The sequence below is a fragment of the Saimiri boliviensis genome, chromosome 12 (assembly GCF_048565385.1).
Source record: "Saimiri boliviensis isolate mSaiBol1 chromosome 12, mSaiBol1.pri, whole genome shotgun sequence".
NCBI lineage: Eukaryota > Metazoa > Chordata > Mammalia > Primates > Cebidae > Saimiri > Saimiri boliviensis.
In genome coordinates this window covers 107,035,766-107,052,234 of record NC_133460.1, presented here as the reverse complement: position 1 = coordinate 107,052,234, position 16,469 = coordinate 107,035,766, and the positions used below count along the sequence as shown (strand labels likewise).

At 45.2% G+C, this 16,469-nt stretch overlaps 1 protein-coding gene across 14 annotated transcripts in view; it reads right to left on the bottom strand.

Annotated features, from left to right (window-relative positions):
• Positions 1 to 293: 293 nt before the first annotated feature.
• The window catches only part of DMBT1L1 (scavenger receptor cysteine-rich domain-containing protein DMBT1), a 57,223-nt gene continuing 41,047 nt past the window's right edge, over positions 294 to 16,469 (bottom strand). For 11 of the 14 annotated variants that reach the window (XM_074383029.1, XM_074383038.1, XM_074383028.1 and 8 more), the window contains 11 exons: positions 16,403 to 16,435; positions 14,823 to 14,855; positions 14,629 to 14,667; positions 14,412 to 14,450; positions 11,502 to 11,594; positions 11,247 to 11,285; positions 9,388 to 9,699; positions 7,908 to 7,940; positions 7,223 to 7,398; positions 3,816 to 4,198; positions 294 to 1,429 (listed from right to left, as the gene is read on the bottom strand). In XM_074383029.1, the coding sequence (XP_074239130.1) occupies positions 1,138 to 1,429; positions 3,816 to 4,198; positions 7,223 to 7,398; positions 7,908 to 7,940; positions 9,388 to 9,699; positions 11,247 to 11,285; positions 11,502 to 11,594; positions 14,412 to 14,450; positions 14,629 to 14,667; positions 14,823 to 14,855; positions 16,403 to 16,435 (1,472 nt within the window). In that variant the 3' untranslated portion in view covers positions 294 to 1,137. The remainder of the gene's footprint in view (positions 1,430 to 3,815; positions 4,199 to 7,222; positions 7,399 to 7,907; positions 7,941 to 9,387; positions 9,700 to 11,246; positions 11,286 to 11,501; positions 11,595 to 14,411; positions 14,451 to 14,628; positions 14,668 to 14,822; positions 14,856 to 16,402; positions 16,436 to 16,469) is intronic. The other 3 variants (XM_074383037.1, XM_074383032.1, XM_074383036.1) reach the window with 3 other exon arrangements.

Below are 16,469 nucleotides of genomic sequence, written 5' to 3'. Positions count from 1 at the left end.
TTTGGGAGGCCGAGGCGGGTGAATCACGAGGTCAAGAGATCGAGACCATCCTGGTCAACATGGTGAAACCCCGTCTCTATTAAAAATACAAAAAAAAAAAAAAAAAAAAGTAGCTGGGCATGGTGGCACATGCCAGTAATCCGAGCTACTCAGGAGGCTGAGACAGGAGAATTGCCTGAACCCAGGAGGCGGAGGTTGCGGTGAGCCGAGATCGCGCCATTGCACTCCAGCCTGGGTAACAAGAGCGAAACTCCGTCTCAAAAAAAAAAAAAAAAAAAAAAAAAAAAGTGAGTATAAATATTAATATAACTGCAAAACTGCCCCAAGCTGCTACTCTTCACCTATGGGGTAGCCCTGCTCTGCAGGAGCAGTAATGGAACTATAACACTGCTGGAGCTATAATGTTGCCTCTTTGATAAAACTGTTTTCTTCTACCTCTAGTCTGCCCTTGAATTCTTTCCTGGGCAAAGCAAAGAACTCTTGCAGGCTAAGCTCCACTTTGGAGCTCACCTGCCCTGCATTAGCAGCTCAGACAGCAGACATGTGGCTCCTGTGATTTTATTTTAGCCTTTCATTTGCAAGCTACAACCAAAACACAACAAAGCCTAGGCCCGATTTATTCCCATTGAAACAAAATCATTAAAGCTTGTTGTGATAAGTAAATGACATGTTTGATTCAACTGACCAGTTAGAGTTTTAAAAAATGAGTAGTGGTTTCCTGACAGTTTATTTTTCATAAGACTCTTGCCAAGAGCTGAAAATAAATTCTCATACCATCAGAGGACAAAAACAGAGATCCACGTAATAGCATCTGATGATTAAACAGTCAACTTCAAAAAACAATCTTTAAATTGGAAATGGGGTATAGAGAGATAACCCTGCTCTTTGTAACATTTTTTACAATTTAAGACAATGATCAAGTTCTTAAGAGTAAAGAATTAGAAAATGCAATATTTGTAGCCAGCAAAGAGTAATTGCCTTAGAAGTTTAGTAATCAGAGTAGATTTATTTAGTAACAAAGCTTAGAGAAGCAATCCTGTCTGGCTCTTTCTTTGACCTGTCTCTACACGGATAACTTCTGATTTTTCAAACATTATTGAAAAGGAATAGACTTTGCTTTCTACAGATTCACATGAATCACTCAAGAGTCTCCTTCTGAGCAGTGGCTTTGCGGATCTCCAGTGGCCCCACCATTTGGAAATGCTCAGTCTGCTCTTCCTTGGACTCCACAGGGCCTGCACCTCTCCTACTCTGCCCTGCACAGCCCTGGGAGCAGCGAGAGGCATAATCCCCCACTTTGCACACTGCAACCTTACACTGTAAATATACGACATCATAGCTGTCAAGAAAGCTGAAGGCATTGAACTTGAACTGAGCCATGTTCTTCTGGCGGGGGTGGAGGTTGACGTAGGTATTGTCTTTGATGCACCTGATGGGGAGAAAAACCCCAGGACAAAACGATTAACTTAAAGCATGATATGAGTTCACTGTAACCCAGATAATCAGGCATGGACCCAGACCTCTGAATTGCAAATGGAGTTCTTCCCACTACCCACTCTTTGTTTCATAAATAAACTTTTTAACAGTACTATGAGTGGAAAAACCACTATTCCTGGCCATAAATGGAAAGGAACTAGAAAATAAACACAATAAAAACAAAACAAAGTAATTAAATTCCAGGTAAAACTCTTGCCTTCAAAAGGTCTATTCTATTTTGTGCAAAGAGAGATTAAAAGTGTTAGTGGTTTTATTTGAAGGCAAACTTAGATAATTTAAAAATGTAAATCTGTAAACCCTAGGGAAACCACCACCAGCCCCCAAAAAATGATGAAAAGAACTGATGCAACAAGATGAGATAAAATGAGTTACATAAAATGTTCAATTAAAAGCAGAGAAGGCAGCAAAAGGAGTGTGAGGAGAGAAACAAAGAACAAATGCAACTAATTAGAAAACAGTTACCGAGATGATAGATTTTAATCCAACGATGTCAAGATTCACTTTAAATATGAATGGTCTAAACATACCAATTTAGAGACAGAGTAGATTAAAAAACAAGTCCCAACTATCTATTGCCTATGAGAAACCCACTTTAAATATAAAGACACAGACAAGTTAAAAGTAAAGGGATGAAGAAAGATACACCATGCAAATACCAATCAAAAGAAAGGCAGAGTAGCTACATTAATTTCAGAAAAAAACAAACTTCAGAGCACAGTAATTATCAGGTAGCAAGACGGGTATTATCTAACAAGAAAGTGGCTGGTCCTCCAAGAAGACACAGTAGTTTTTCATGTGTAAGCACGTAACACAGTTTTGTCTCAATGTATTTTGGGACAAAATACATTGAGACAAAATACATGAGCCAAAAATACATGAAACAAAAACCAATAGAACTGCAAAGAAAATCAACAAATCCACCATGATAGTTGGGATACTTCAAAACCCCTTCAATAGTAGCTGAAAGATCAAGCAGGAAGAAACTCAGTGAGGATACAGATGACCTAAGCAACACTGAATCCACCACATCCAATTGACATTTATAGAGCCCTCCATCCAGCAACAGCAGGATACACACTCTCCTCAAGTCCACATGGAGTATTCATGAGAACAGGCCACATTCTGGGCTATAAAAGACACCTTAACATATTTAAAAGAACAGAAATAACACAAAATACATTATCAGATCACAGTGGAATTAAACTCAAAATTAATGACAGACAATTCTAAGAAAATTCCCAAATGCTTGGAAATTAAACAACACACTTCTAAGTAACGATGGGTCAAAGAAATCTCAAGAGAAATTAAAAAACATTTGGACTAAGTGAAAATGGATATACAAGTTATCAAAAATTTGTGGGATGCAGTTAAAGCAGGGCTTAGAGGGAAATGTATAAAATACATGTTAGAAAGGAAGAAATATCTAAAATCTGTAGTCTAAGCTTTGAAAACTAGAGAAAGAGGAACAAATTAAGACTGAAGCAAGCAGGAGAAAAAAAGTGTCAGTTGTTAAATTCTGGCACCAAACTGAGCCTCTTGGGTGATAGATTTATAAGGGGGGTTGAAAGGGTAGAGCTTTCTCATTCTGTGGCTCAATGCAGTTTAGTGCCACCTCTGTGCACCTCTCACACCATGGCTCACACTGCCCGTGGAAGGTGCCGTGTCCTGTCCCTCCCCTGGCTTTTGGAGATGAGCACCACAGTGCTCTCCACAGACTTCAGGCTGTTGTGGTTCTCACCACTCTAAAGCTGCCATTGAGTAGTAAGTGATGGATTTTTGTTGTTTTCAGATTTGTTGCCAACTGTACTTTGCCCCTGTTAGGGGACAAGAGAGCTATAATGGCAAGTGCTTGGCCAAAGTTCTAACTTAGCAAATCTTTTGGTTAACCAAAGGGGCCAGAATAAGTCTCACAAGTATAACTAAGATCTTAGTTTGGGATAACCCATTAGTTCATCAGTGTAGGCCAATGTCGTGGGCTTGCACCATGAATGGGGAGTTCATTGAAGTCATACGACTAGAAGGGAAGGAGGCATGGACATGAAAGGGTGGGGTGATGCAGCAGACCCCACCCAGGGCCACCAGGGCCCTCCCCAGGACTGTGAAGAATTAAGGAAAGCTGTCTATAACTGCCTGCCTATTACCATTTGTCCTCAACTGGGATCAGAGGATGGTGAGGGCTCCGACTCTGCCTCTGAGACACAGTGAGGACTCTGCACAAATTTCTAATGTAGGAATATCAGTTGAGAAGCCACAGATTCCCTAAAGGCATGCCAGGTGAATATAATAGTCCACCCCAGAAGGCCATTCATCTTCCTTACCCCTGCCGGATCAAATCATACTTGATGGTTGTAAAATCATGGGGATCTGGAGAAGCCACACAAGTATCCACGAAGAGCCTCAGGCTGGGATCGGGGCTGTGGAGCGTGGCTTGGAGGAAGACCTCTTTCCTCTGGCTGGCATAGTAGGGCACCATGCCTCCCACATGCTGGGACTCGGGGGACTGGAGAAAGGATATGGACACAGTGTAGCCAGCACCCTCCATCAGGGTGTCATCCCCACGAATGATTTCGACTGTAGCTGGGCCATCCACCCTGCAGGTGAACTTCAGCTCAGGCACCTTGTGCCGCACAGTGACTCGGCCAGGGTGGCCCCACGTCCGGCCTCTGATGGAGTTGGAGTAGCTGAGGGAGCCGAGGTGCTCCTGGGAGGATGAGAGAAGAGTCGTGGGCAGCACTCTCGGCTCCTGACAAGCACCTGCCTCTGCGAGCTGCGACCTCTCATTCCCACCCCACTTGGCGCCAGCTTGCTGACTTGCTGGAGGGAGGATCTCTTAGGGCCAGACCTCTGTGGTACTTAACACCACAAAGGGGTGACATGCCATATGAGGTGCATGCAGGGAGCCCCCAGTGGGCAAGTCTGGACTGCCCCTTCCATCCTGTAAGGACCAAGCTGTTGTGCTAGCTGTGAGCTGGGGTGGCAGGTCCAGCTGTCTGCTGAGCTCCTCCACAAGCTCCATTCCTGCAGGCTCCCGAAAGCCACCCCCACCTCCATCCCTGGGACTCTTGTCCTCTCTTTCATCTCCCCCCTGCCCTTGAATCCAGACCAGCACTGGCTCTATGTGAGCTGTGGGTCTGGTGCTGCTGAACTTCACTCCCAGCCTTGAACTAACTTCAACATGACTTGCAGGAGGTAGGGTTGTGCTGTGGCCGACAGGCCGGGGTCGCTGCCTCTCATGCCCTGTGTAGATGCCTAGAGGCTCAGCCTGCCTGGGAACATTTGCTCAAGGAAGCCGCAGCCTGTGGGACTCAGATCTTGTGACCTTCTGCTTGGAATCTCCGAGAACTGCCTTGTCAGCTTAGGCCAACATTTCTCAACCTTTTTTCCACCACGGCCCCATTGAGGAGCTTCTGTAGACATCTTACTCATCCTGCCCTCTCTCAAACCCTGACTATGAATTGTAATACAAGATACAGTTTATATACTGGCTGTTTATCTTGGCTTGAGCCAGAAAGATATCTCTATCTATCTATCTGTCTATCTATCTATCTATCTATCTATCTATCTATCTAACTCCTCTAAGAGTGAATATCTATCTTCCCACTACCCATAAGGGTGATATTACCCTCCTTGAGAATGCCCAACTTATAATAAAAGGCAGATTCCTCACCCACATGCTCCTGCCCCCACTTCCACTCTGATGTTGGGCTTCCTTGTCTCTAGTCTCTTCCTCTAAGCCTCAAGGTTGCAGCTGCCTTGGGACCTCAGCCCTGGCTGATCATCCTCTGCCTGGCTGCCCCAGCCCAGGGCAGGCTCGGCTTCTCAGCCACCAGCCTATTCAACGCAGCTTCTCTTCCACTCCAAATGACTTTTTTATCCTCCCTTGTTTTCCTTTCTTCTTCTTCTTCTTTTTTTTTTTTTAGACGGAGTTTCGCTCTTGTTACCCAGGCTGGAGTGCAATGGCGCGATCTCAGCTCACCGCAACCTCCGCCTCCTGGGTTCAGGCAATTCTCCTGCCTCAGCCTCCTGTGTAGCTGGGATTACAGGCACGCACCACCATGCCCAGCTAATTTTTTTGTATTTTTAGTGGAGACGGGGTTTCATCATGTTGACCAGGATGGTCTCGATCTCTTGACCTCGTGATCCACCTGCCTCGGCCTCCCAAAGTCCTGGGATTACAGGCCTTGAGCCACCGCGCCCAGCCTTTCCTGTCTTCTTAACTTCTTTTGGTATAAAAAGAACTCTGGTTGTGTGTTTGGTCTGATCCTGTTCCCCGTGTTGTGAACATTAGAGCCGTAGAGCAGGAACCCTCTCAGTCTTGTGGCTGCTGTGTCCCAGCACCTAGAAGGCAACTCATCCACTGACTGTAAAATCAAACACAGGACCTCTCTGCAGCAGTGTTTTTCTTCTCAGTGCTCCCTGGCCCTACTGACCTCTGGCCCCAGCACCCTGGTCAGCTCATGGGGTTTTCAGGGGAAGCTGGGCCAGCAAGGACAGAGAAAACATGTGCAGGGTCTTCCCTGATGGCCCAGAAGCTTCCCTGGGGGTGCCCACTTCACAGACACAGAGGGTATAGATCCCGGGGCAGAAACCTCTGAGGTAAAAAGTAGAATTTTCAAAGCAAAAAGAATAAGAATGACTATGATCTGCACAATGAAATAGACAAAATGTGAATGAATTCAAACTCTAACAATGTCAAGGGTTTCCTGGACTCATGTTTGTGTCTAATCAGGGGATGTAAAAGAATAGAGGAACCATATGGAGATCTTGCTTGGGAACAGGTTACCCTGCTTAAATACTGAGGGAAAAAAAAAATTCCATGGTTGGCTGGGTGCGGTGGCTTACACCTGTAATCCCAGCACTTTGGGAGGCTGAGGCTGGTGGATCACGAGGTCAAGAGATTGAGACCATCCTGGTCAACGTGGTGAAACCCTGACTCTACTAAAAATACAAAAATTAGCTGGGCGTGGTGGCACATGCCTGTACTCCCAGCTACCCAGAAGGCTGAGGCAGGAGAATTGCTTGAATCCAGGAGGCGGAGGTTGCAGTGAGCCGAGATCGTGCCATTGCACTCCAGCCTGGGTAACAAGAGCGAAACTCTGTCTAAAAAAAAAAAAAAAAAAAAATCTGTGGTTATACACTCTCCCTGTCTCTCGTGTACTTGTTTCCTTAACTTCAATGCCATTGTTTTGTGAAATAAACCAGTGGTCAAGGAAAATTAAATAAACATATATATGTCATTATTCATAAATGTCCTAAAGGTTTGCTTTCTTGATCATGGAATGTACTTAACTACTTAGAAACCTAGCAGTCAGATGGGCAAGTGGACAATCTGTCTTCTCACATGCCTGGCACCATAGTTTGCACATAGTAGGTGTGCACTAATGCTCAATCAAGAGCCATGTGTGGAAAATACATTGCCTCTAGAGTGAAAAGAATATATCATCCATCCATCCATCCATCCATCCATCCATCCATCCATCCATCCACACATCCATCCACCCATTAGCACTCAACACTTGTTATTGTGTATCCCAGATTCCCCAAAGGGGAAAAAGCTTCACACAAACTAATGTGCTACTCTCTATCTTACCAAACTCAGACATGAAGTTATGGCTTGCACTTTCCTTCTGTCCTTACATAGTTTTTAAATAGGTGGTTGAATTTCCCAAACTTTTCACCCTGTCATAATCCACAGAAGGGTAGTACCACCTGGGAAGTGTCCTACCTGCTGGATGGTGCCACAGTGGCCATAGGGAATATTGAAGATCAGGTAACGCCCAGTGACTTGGGGACGACATAGCTCATCGTTTAAGTGGATGTCCCAGGAGGAGTAGCCCAGCCTCCGGAGGTAGCCTCGGTCAATGACAGCTTGGAAGAGGTGCGGCAAGCAGGATAGCTGGGCTGCAGGAGGGGAAGATGGAGAAACCCTCACAAAGAGAAACTGGTACACTGACCATGTAGTTCATGGGTGTGGGTATACCTTTACTTTATAAAACTACCATAAGCTGGGGCTGGCTCAGCTCTCCTCACACCCAACCCTTGACTTAACTTTCATTAACTTTACTTATACCTATCTTTTTCCAAGAAGGCTTTGAGGTCATGCCACACCCATGGGGAATCCTAACCATAGCCCATGTTCCATGCATGGCTCATTTCTCATGTTGAGAACTCTGTGCCTGAACACCATCTGGGTCCTCATATAGAGGTAAGTTGGAGAAAAGAAGCCTGGGTGCAAAGGGGCTTCTTCCCAACCTCCTAAAACCCAGAGAGTGGGTGGAAATCCAGAGACCTCAGTGGGAACACAGAAGCGGGTCTCCCTCACAGCCTGTTCTTTCTCCCTTACTAGGCTTCTCTCTTAGCTCCCCCATCAGCATCCTTAGCCTCAGATCCTAGAGAGGAGAAGACTTTACCATTGTCCTTAGGCACAAGAGAGTCAGCTGGACCTGGTAAGAGAAGAAGGATAAAAACAAATGTCAACGGTGTTGGAACACTGCAAGAGGAGGATGTAGCTGGTAGTAGACATGAAGTGTAGGGGAATGGGCTCATTTGATTTCACTACTAAAGCTGGGGTACAGTGGCAGGAGAATATTCCAGGTCATGCAAAGGAAAGGAGGACCTAGAGCTTCCTGATGGAGCTGGAGCCCAGCGTTTATGAAGTAGAGTTGAGAATACACGTATCGTCAATTCCAAGATTTATTGGAGTGAGAGAATAGTAGACACATGGTTTCTAAGGTCATAACGCTATCCTGTGTATGAACACTGATTGGTGTCCTTTCCCAAGCACACGACATGCTTGGGGCCTCAAGCTGGGAAAAAATGTAATTCGCAGATATCAAATGCTTCTATAGCTCTGAAGCAAGCCTGGACAGTACCCAGGGCCAACACCCAGCCCCGGAAGCACGGCCAGCCAGGTTCACTGAACTCCTCAGTGAATGTCCAAAGGACCCATTTGGCATACAATCCAAGAATGGAAAATGGATTGTCATTTAGAATCAGCCCCCTGACAGCATCAGGAATAACTGGAACTAGGAACTGACATGATCAGAACAAGGATCTGGAAGGTGAGGGCCCCATGACCCTAGCACACACTCATACTCCTTGGCTTGGTGTGATTCGTGTCTGCCTTCAGGGCGCTCTGACAGCTTTTCTATTTGGGTCCTCTGTCTATGCAAAACAAGGCAACACCTGCAAAGCCAAAAGCAATGGTTACACTTCCTTTGATTTACCTGTAAAAAACTAAGAACGGAATAGACCAGGTGAGCTCATACTTGTGTTTCAAATCTTAGAATTCTATAACTCCTTGAAATTTAGAGTAAGTTTAGGACACATGGAAGGAAGCACTGCTCCATACAGAGGAAAGTCAACCTCTGAAAGTCAGAATGGCCAGGCAGAAGGTGGGTGATAAAACGCATTCCAGGAAAGGTATAGGCCAAATCTTGGACGAAAGGGACATGAGAGGAGCTCGGGACGCCCACGCGGTGTCTCTGACTTCTGAGGGTTGGGTCCAGGGGAGGAGTGTCCGCCCAGAACTGTGCTCTTGAAGCCCTCCTCTGAGATGGAAAGAGGGACTGGACAAACTGTAGCCAAACAGCAGCCAGTTCGACGGCCTTAGTCATTTTGTTACACGGGCCGCCACTCCTTCCTTTGACCCATCATCGTTTAGCTGTATTTCAGAACCAATACTACGTTGAACAGGCATCACAAAAGTGATGAGCGCGCTCGTCCCTAAGCCTGGATGATTAAAATGTTTACCACCCAGGGTACACAACCACCATGCCATCAGTAGCCTAGGAGCTGGGACCCCGGCCACACTTGACTTCCCCAGGATGGTGAACTTTGACTCTAGGAATGTGAGGAGACAAAAGGCAGGGTGGGCAGGGGTCGTGGTACCTGCGCACACCACGCCCGCGTCCTCGCGGTGCTGGCAGTTGTGCCGGCCCCAGCCCGAGTGGGCGCAGCGCTCCAGCGCATCCTCGTTGCCGGCGCAGCGCACGTCGTCCAGCAGGATGGGCCCGGTGCCCCGGCCGAAGCGACCGCGGCCCGGGGCACCCAGAGCGCGGCCGCAGCCCAGGAGGCGGCACACCACGCGGGCGTTCCTGATGTTCCAGTGGTCGTCGCACACCGTGCCCCACACGCCCTGGTGCTGCAGCTCCACCCGGCCCTCGCAGCGGCTCCGCGTGCCCACCAGGCGCAGGGGCGGCTCTGCGTGGCGAGAGAAACGGTCAGGTGGTCAGGTTTCCATCCTGGATGTAGTCGCAGGGTGCCACTTGCTATATGCAGTACAAACTGTTTCCGCTTTTGTTGTTCTCTAACACACACACACACACACACACACACACCCCTCAGGGTGCCACTGCTATTTGCAATACGAACTGTTTCTGGTTTTGTTGCACACACACATGTGCACACACGTGTGCGCGTGCACGCGAGTGCGCACACACACGCACACGCACACCACACACACACACTTTCTCTCATACGGTAAAGCCTTCATTATCTGAAGCCCTCAGGAATGGCCCTGTGGGCAGGCCTAGTTTTCCAGGTACTTAAGAACTTCATCTGTAAACAAAAATTAAAACACCCCAAAAAACAAAGCAAACAGGCAAAACGAAAACCAGAAAACACTTTCAAATCTTTAGGAGACAGTTGTTCTAAAATCAGGCACTGCATTGACTCATCAAACATGTATCCAGTGAAATTACGTTTACTCTGGATGAAGAAGAGCTCAAATATTCACTCTAAAAACCATATTATACAACCTAGCTCTTCCACTTGGCATTTACTCAAGATGAACAAATGTCCATGCCCACAGAAAGATCTGGAGGTAGCAGAAGCATCCACAGTAGCCCAAATCCAGAAACAATGCAGGTGCCCATCCGCGGTAAAGGCACACAGTGGAATAGTACTAAGCAGTAAAAAGTAACAAATGACCAATACATTTGTTCCTTTATTAATCTCAAAAACATTTTAAGTTAGAAAGTTAGAAACAAGAGATCACATGTTATTTGATTCCACTTATATGACATTCTAAAAAAAGCAAACCTATTCTACAGTGATGAAAGGCACAGCAGTGGTGGCCTGGGGAAGGTGGGAGAGATTTACTGAGAAAGGGCATGAGGGAACTTTCTGGGGTGATGGAAATGCTGTCCATCTTGATGGTGGTGGTGAACAGTTGTGATGGTTAGACAAAACTCATAGATGCATGCACTATATATACAAATTATACTTCAAAAAGGTTGATTTTAAAAATAAAAACAATAAAAAATAAAATCTATATTATGTTGATGGTGTCATGCCCACAGACATGTGTAGAATGATTTGTTTTTTATATTGGTATGTTGTGACTGCATCTTTCAATTTCCTGCTTTCTTTGGCACATAGAAGATGCTTAGTGAATGTTAAACACCACGGGCTTCTGTTTCTCTGTGACTGCAGCATGCTTGTCTAGGCTGGTTGCCCTCACCTCATCTTATTTATTGCTGTAATATTGGAAGCAAGATAACCATCTTTCTTTGAACTATGAATAAGAGTAAATATCTTCTGGGTAAGGTTTTAGAAAGTGAATTTTGGGATCCCAACCCACAGAGTGCATGTGTATCCACACACACACCTGTGTCTGCACACATACACTTACAAGCTCATAAAATTTTCCTGTAAAGAATAAGGAAGTTAAATGAAAAAGAAATGTAATCCTAACAGTATTAATAGAGTTATGATCATTTTAGTGTTCAGAAACAAACATAAATTACCAAGTACAGGGGCCATCTTTTCATCCACTGAGATTTTCACTGTAAATAAGAAAAAAAAAAACTTTAAAACTGTGAATTCATATTTATATACAAAGCTGAAAAAGAACCAAACATTTACTCTAATTTCAGATACTAATACATTGTTTAAGTTCCTACTCTGGTTTGGATGCAGAAATATTATCCATTAAGTTTTATTTTCTTGCCATCAAAATGTATTTCTTGCCACCAAAATGTACTAAATTACAGCTTGCTCACCTGTAATCCCAGCACTTTGGGAGGCTGAGGTGGGAGAATCACTTGAGCCCAGGAGTTCAAGATCAGCCTGGGTGACATGGTGAGATCTGGCATCTATAAAAAGTTTTTTAAATTAGCTGCATGGTGGTGCACACCTGCAGTCTTAGCTACGCGGGAGGCGATGGTGGGAGGATCACTTGAGCACAGCGGTCAAGGCTGCAGTGAGCTGTGATTGCACCACTGCACTCCAGCCGTGGGAACAGAGCAAGGCCCTGTCTCAGGAAAAAAAAAAAAAAAAAAGTACTGAGCGGTGCTGTCTCCTGTTTATCTTCCAGATATAAAATAATGCATTAAATGGTCAGAAAAGAAGCTTTATAAATATACTGAATTTTGCAAGAAAGAATTAAAAAATTATATTTTGTAGAAAACAGTTTTATAGCGGTTGAAAATGAAGCCAAGAAAATCGAGTGAGTTTCCTCAGAAATATTTTTAGATAAGAGAAAAACCATTATCTGAGAGATGTAATTCCACAGTAACATATACAGAGGAAATTCCAGTAGAAAAATTAACAATGGAGTTTACAAAAGAATATGGTAGTGTAAATAATAAAATGAAGCATTAATCTAGCAACAGGCATATGATCATTGGTGTGATGGTGTCACTTTAGTTGAAATTAAATCTGCAGCTGCCAAAAAAAAAATTCTCTTGAAAAGAAAGCATTAAAATTTGGCTTCATTAAAATTGTACACTGTAGACTACAAGTATATGAAAATAGCCTATTTCATAAGTGATATGCAATACAAATCCACCCAGTGCATTTATCTTGTGGATTTACACTTTTGGGCATGAACTTGAGTATGAGAAGTTGGCATCTTGCGAGGGAGACTGACAGCTCTCATTTTGAACATCTACCATGTATCAGATATTTGCATCTCTAATCCTCACCACAAATGTTTTAGGTAAGTATTGTCATTATTTTGGAGATGAGGAAATGGAGACTCAGGGGTTGTATAGCGTGCTCAGGTTATCTACAACTCAAGCCCATGAGGCCCCAAAGCACATATTCTAAGCACTTCGCCTTTGGGGAGCATAGCTGTGGATGTTGCCTTCACCCGGGCTCCTTATGGCTAACAGGGGTGAAGGGGAAGGAAGGGAAGGGTTTAATGGTCACCACGCCTTTTCTTCCACTCCAAGTGGCCGTTCACAAACAGGAAGTGATTTCACTGGCATGCCTTCACAAAGGATGTAAAACCTGCAAGTGTCACCTAAACTGTCACGAAACCAACCCAGTTATCATCAACCAGATCCACAAAGAAAAGGCTGCCTCATGTGATGTCAAGAGTCAGTGAGAATTACAGGCAATGGAATCTTCTGGCGAAAGTAGAGTTATGGTGTGGGTGGGAAGGAAGGGAGCGAGGAAATGAGGAATGGAGGTAGGAAGAAAGGGAAGGAGAGAGGGAGGAAGGAAGGACAGAAGGAAGGAAGAAAAGAAGGAAGGGAGGGAGGGAAGAAGGAAAGAAGAACTAGGAGAAAGGGAGGGAAGGAGGGAGGGAGAAAGGAAGGCAGGAAGGCAGGAAGGCAGGAAGGCCGGCCAGCCGACTGGCTATACTTAAACGTAAGTGAAAAGAAAGTGCTGAACTTTGGTTTCACTGAATTTTACCCCCATGTCTTCAAAGTACCCAGGACTTGAAGTAAAAAAAAAAAAAAGAAGAAGAAGAAGAAGAAAATAAATAAAATAGAAGAAAGCAGCAGAGCCTTGTTACTGAAGATGTCAATATCATAGGGATTTGGGAGAATCACAGAGATGGATTCATCAGCAGAGCATAAGAGCAGAAAGGACTTTGGACAGGAGTCAGGACACCTGGCTCCGCCTTGCCCTAGCTCTGTGACTTTAGGCAGATCTCTTCCTTCTTTAGGCCTCATTTTCCTCCAAAATGAGGGTGGTGGTTCAACATCTTACTCCCTCAACCAGGTCCATGACCAGCAGCAGTGGCATCGCCTGGGAGCCTTAGAAAATCTCCACCTGGAGCCACTGAATTTGCATTTCACAAGTTCCATATAAGGCTCACACACGTATGCACATTTGGGAATCTCTACTCCAGACCATCTCTAAAGTCTTGACATTTTAAGCTATTTTATCCTATTTATCCTCTCCCCAGCATCCACCTACACTGCATTCAGTTTCATGACTAGCAATAGAGGAGTGTCCTGGAATCCTCTGGGGAGTTGAGTGGACTCTGCTGACTTCTCCTCGCTTCTCCCCTGACTTCTCCTCTCTTCTCCTCTGATTTCTGTTCTCTTCTCCCCCGACCTCTCTTGTCTTCTCCCCTGACCTCACCTGGGGAAACAGAAGTGTTTATTCTGGGTGTGCAAACTCTTGCTGGGCTGAGCATTCTCAGAAAGTCACTCATCAGGGCTGCTGCGAGGAGCAGGGAGCATACCGGGTGAAGAAGATACTTCAGCTGCAGTGGAAGTCACACCCGCAAATGCAGAGGAATGTTTTTGTTTGACAAACTACACAGTGGAAAACAGAAGAGCAGATGGATAGAACTAACCCTATCACAACCCAGTGTTTTCACCTGTGTGTTCAGGTGTGCTGGCTGGGTCAGAGCATCACCTGAAACCTGACACACATGGCCAAGCAGGAGAGGGTAGACCCCCAGCCCTGGCCTCCCATGGGCACATCTGATCAAGACCAGTGCAGCAAGCAGAAGGTGTGCCCTGGTGGAGGGGCCCCTTCTGTGTCTATGGATGAATGAAGAGAACATGACCCTCAGTTTCTGTGAAAAGGATGCTGGTGTTTCTGTTTACACTGAGGCTCATACCATAGACAGAATAGTCAGTACCTATATATGCTCATTTGCCACAGAGAAAGAGAAAAAAAGTTGATCATAATTGAACTTTAGAAATGGGGCAGGCAGAAAACATTACCAGAGGGTGTGTCCACTTCTGCTGAAGTTGAAGATGCATCTGTGCATTAACAAAGAGAGCAGGAAACAAACACGAGTGGAAAAGGCCACCTGTGTCTTTTCAATGAGGTTAACTTTGCAGTAAAAATGATCATTACTGAGGCTCATTTTCGGAATAGAACATGACATACAAGAAGCTAGTTTCACTAACTTAAACAGTACCATGAGAGAGACCTTACCAGATGGAGAGGTCCCTTCTGCTGAGGTTGAAGAGATCTCTAGAGATAAAAGGAAGAAGAGACATATACTAGTGGAGGCGACTGCTGGGTTTCTGTTTTTACAGAGGCTATGTTGGGGACAAAAGTTTTGAATTCCATGTTGATAAACAGAACTCCAAGAAGAGGCACTGACAGAACAGCAGACAGTGTTCTACCTGGTGTGGAGGTCTCGGCAGCGGAGATGGAAGCTGGAAGTGAACACAAAGGACAAGGCAGCAGTAAGACAGTCTCATCAGGCACACGCATCTCTACAAGGTGCGGGAGATGGGAAGGTGGTGTCCTGGATTAGAATGACTGCCAGGCTTGTCCTTCTGCTCTGCAGTCAGGAGCCGTGGCAAGGCATCTCCAGAGCCCCCACTGCCTCTGAGTCACCCCTCCGTTCCTTCCCGTGGGTCTCCATTCCTCTTGCCAAAATGCTACTTCTTCCCATGGAGGTAGAGGTGACCATCTGGGGAGCCACAGCCAGGTTTCTCAGTGGTATGGAGCTAATCTAACAAAGATTCTGTGAGTGGGGACTTGCTTTCCCAGCCTTTCTCCTCCTTTCAAATGGCTGGAGGCAGTGACCCAGGAAAGATCAGCTTTGCAGACTGGAACTTTCCCTAGCTGGGCTGTCCCAAGATCTAGCTGAGGATGGGGAGGGGTGGCAGGTCCATTTGTCTTTTGTACTGTTTCCCGCCAATCCAGCTTTATCAGTAATAAAGGCCTCAGTTTGGTGCTGAATCTGATGTTTTATACCTCATTTGCTTTGGCACGTAGAACAGGGAAGACCACCATCCTTATTATCCCCCTTCCTTCATGAAAAACACCCCACAAACTTCTCTACACTCTATTTGTGAAGTTCTTGAACCCAGAGTCACATTAGAAACTCCTTGGATAATTCCAACCAGCATCACTCAAAATCTGTAGTGTAAGAGGTGAGTTACTTGCTGTCTTGGTCAACTCTGCACCCCTCTCTGCCTTGGTCCTCCTCACTGAATACTGGTGAATGTCAAAGAGGATCAGGAAAAACCACAGCTTGACTTCTTTCCATTCTGGCAACACTGGTTGGCGGCTGGTCTCCAGGAGAAGCTTTCTCCACAAACTCAAGTAGGTGATTAACTTACACCAGTGGTCCTTAACCTTTTTGGCACCAAGGGTCTGTTTTTGTGGAAGACAAATTTTTCCATGGATGGCAGGGAGGATGAGGGATAGTTTTAGGATGAAACTTGTCTACCTCAGATCATCAGGCATTAGTCAGATTCTCATAAGGAGCACACAACCTAGATCCTTCATGTTTGCAGCTCACATGGGGTTTGCGCTCCCATGAGAATCTAATACCCCACTGATCTGACAGGAGGCAGAGCTCAGGTGGTGATGCCCACTCGCCCACCATTCACCTCTTGCTGTGTGGCCCAGTTCCTAACAGCTATGGAGCCCTACTGGTCTGTGGCCTGGGGGTTTAGGACTCCTGTCAGTCACTGAATGTGTTCATGGATTCAACTTGGCCTAATGGATTGAACAAGTTTTTCCCTTGGCTTATGCATTTAGTTGAGTTGCCCAGAATTCACTGACCATCAGGGGATCAGAGATGGCCTTTAAGAGTAAGGTCAATATAGACATATTTTAAAACACAAAAGATTACTAAAAATTAAAGAATTTAACCAGGATATAAAAAATTGTTTAATAAATTCACTGGGAAACCAAATAAAATAAATCATAGCAAGCAAGATGGAACCCAAAATAACACTTAGATTACCTGTTGAGGTGGTTAGAGCAGTATTCAAAGATTCTGGAAATGAGAAAAGGTAATTGGTCAAAACCTA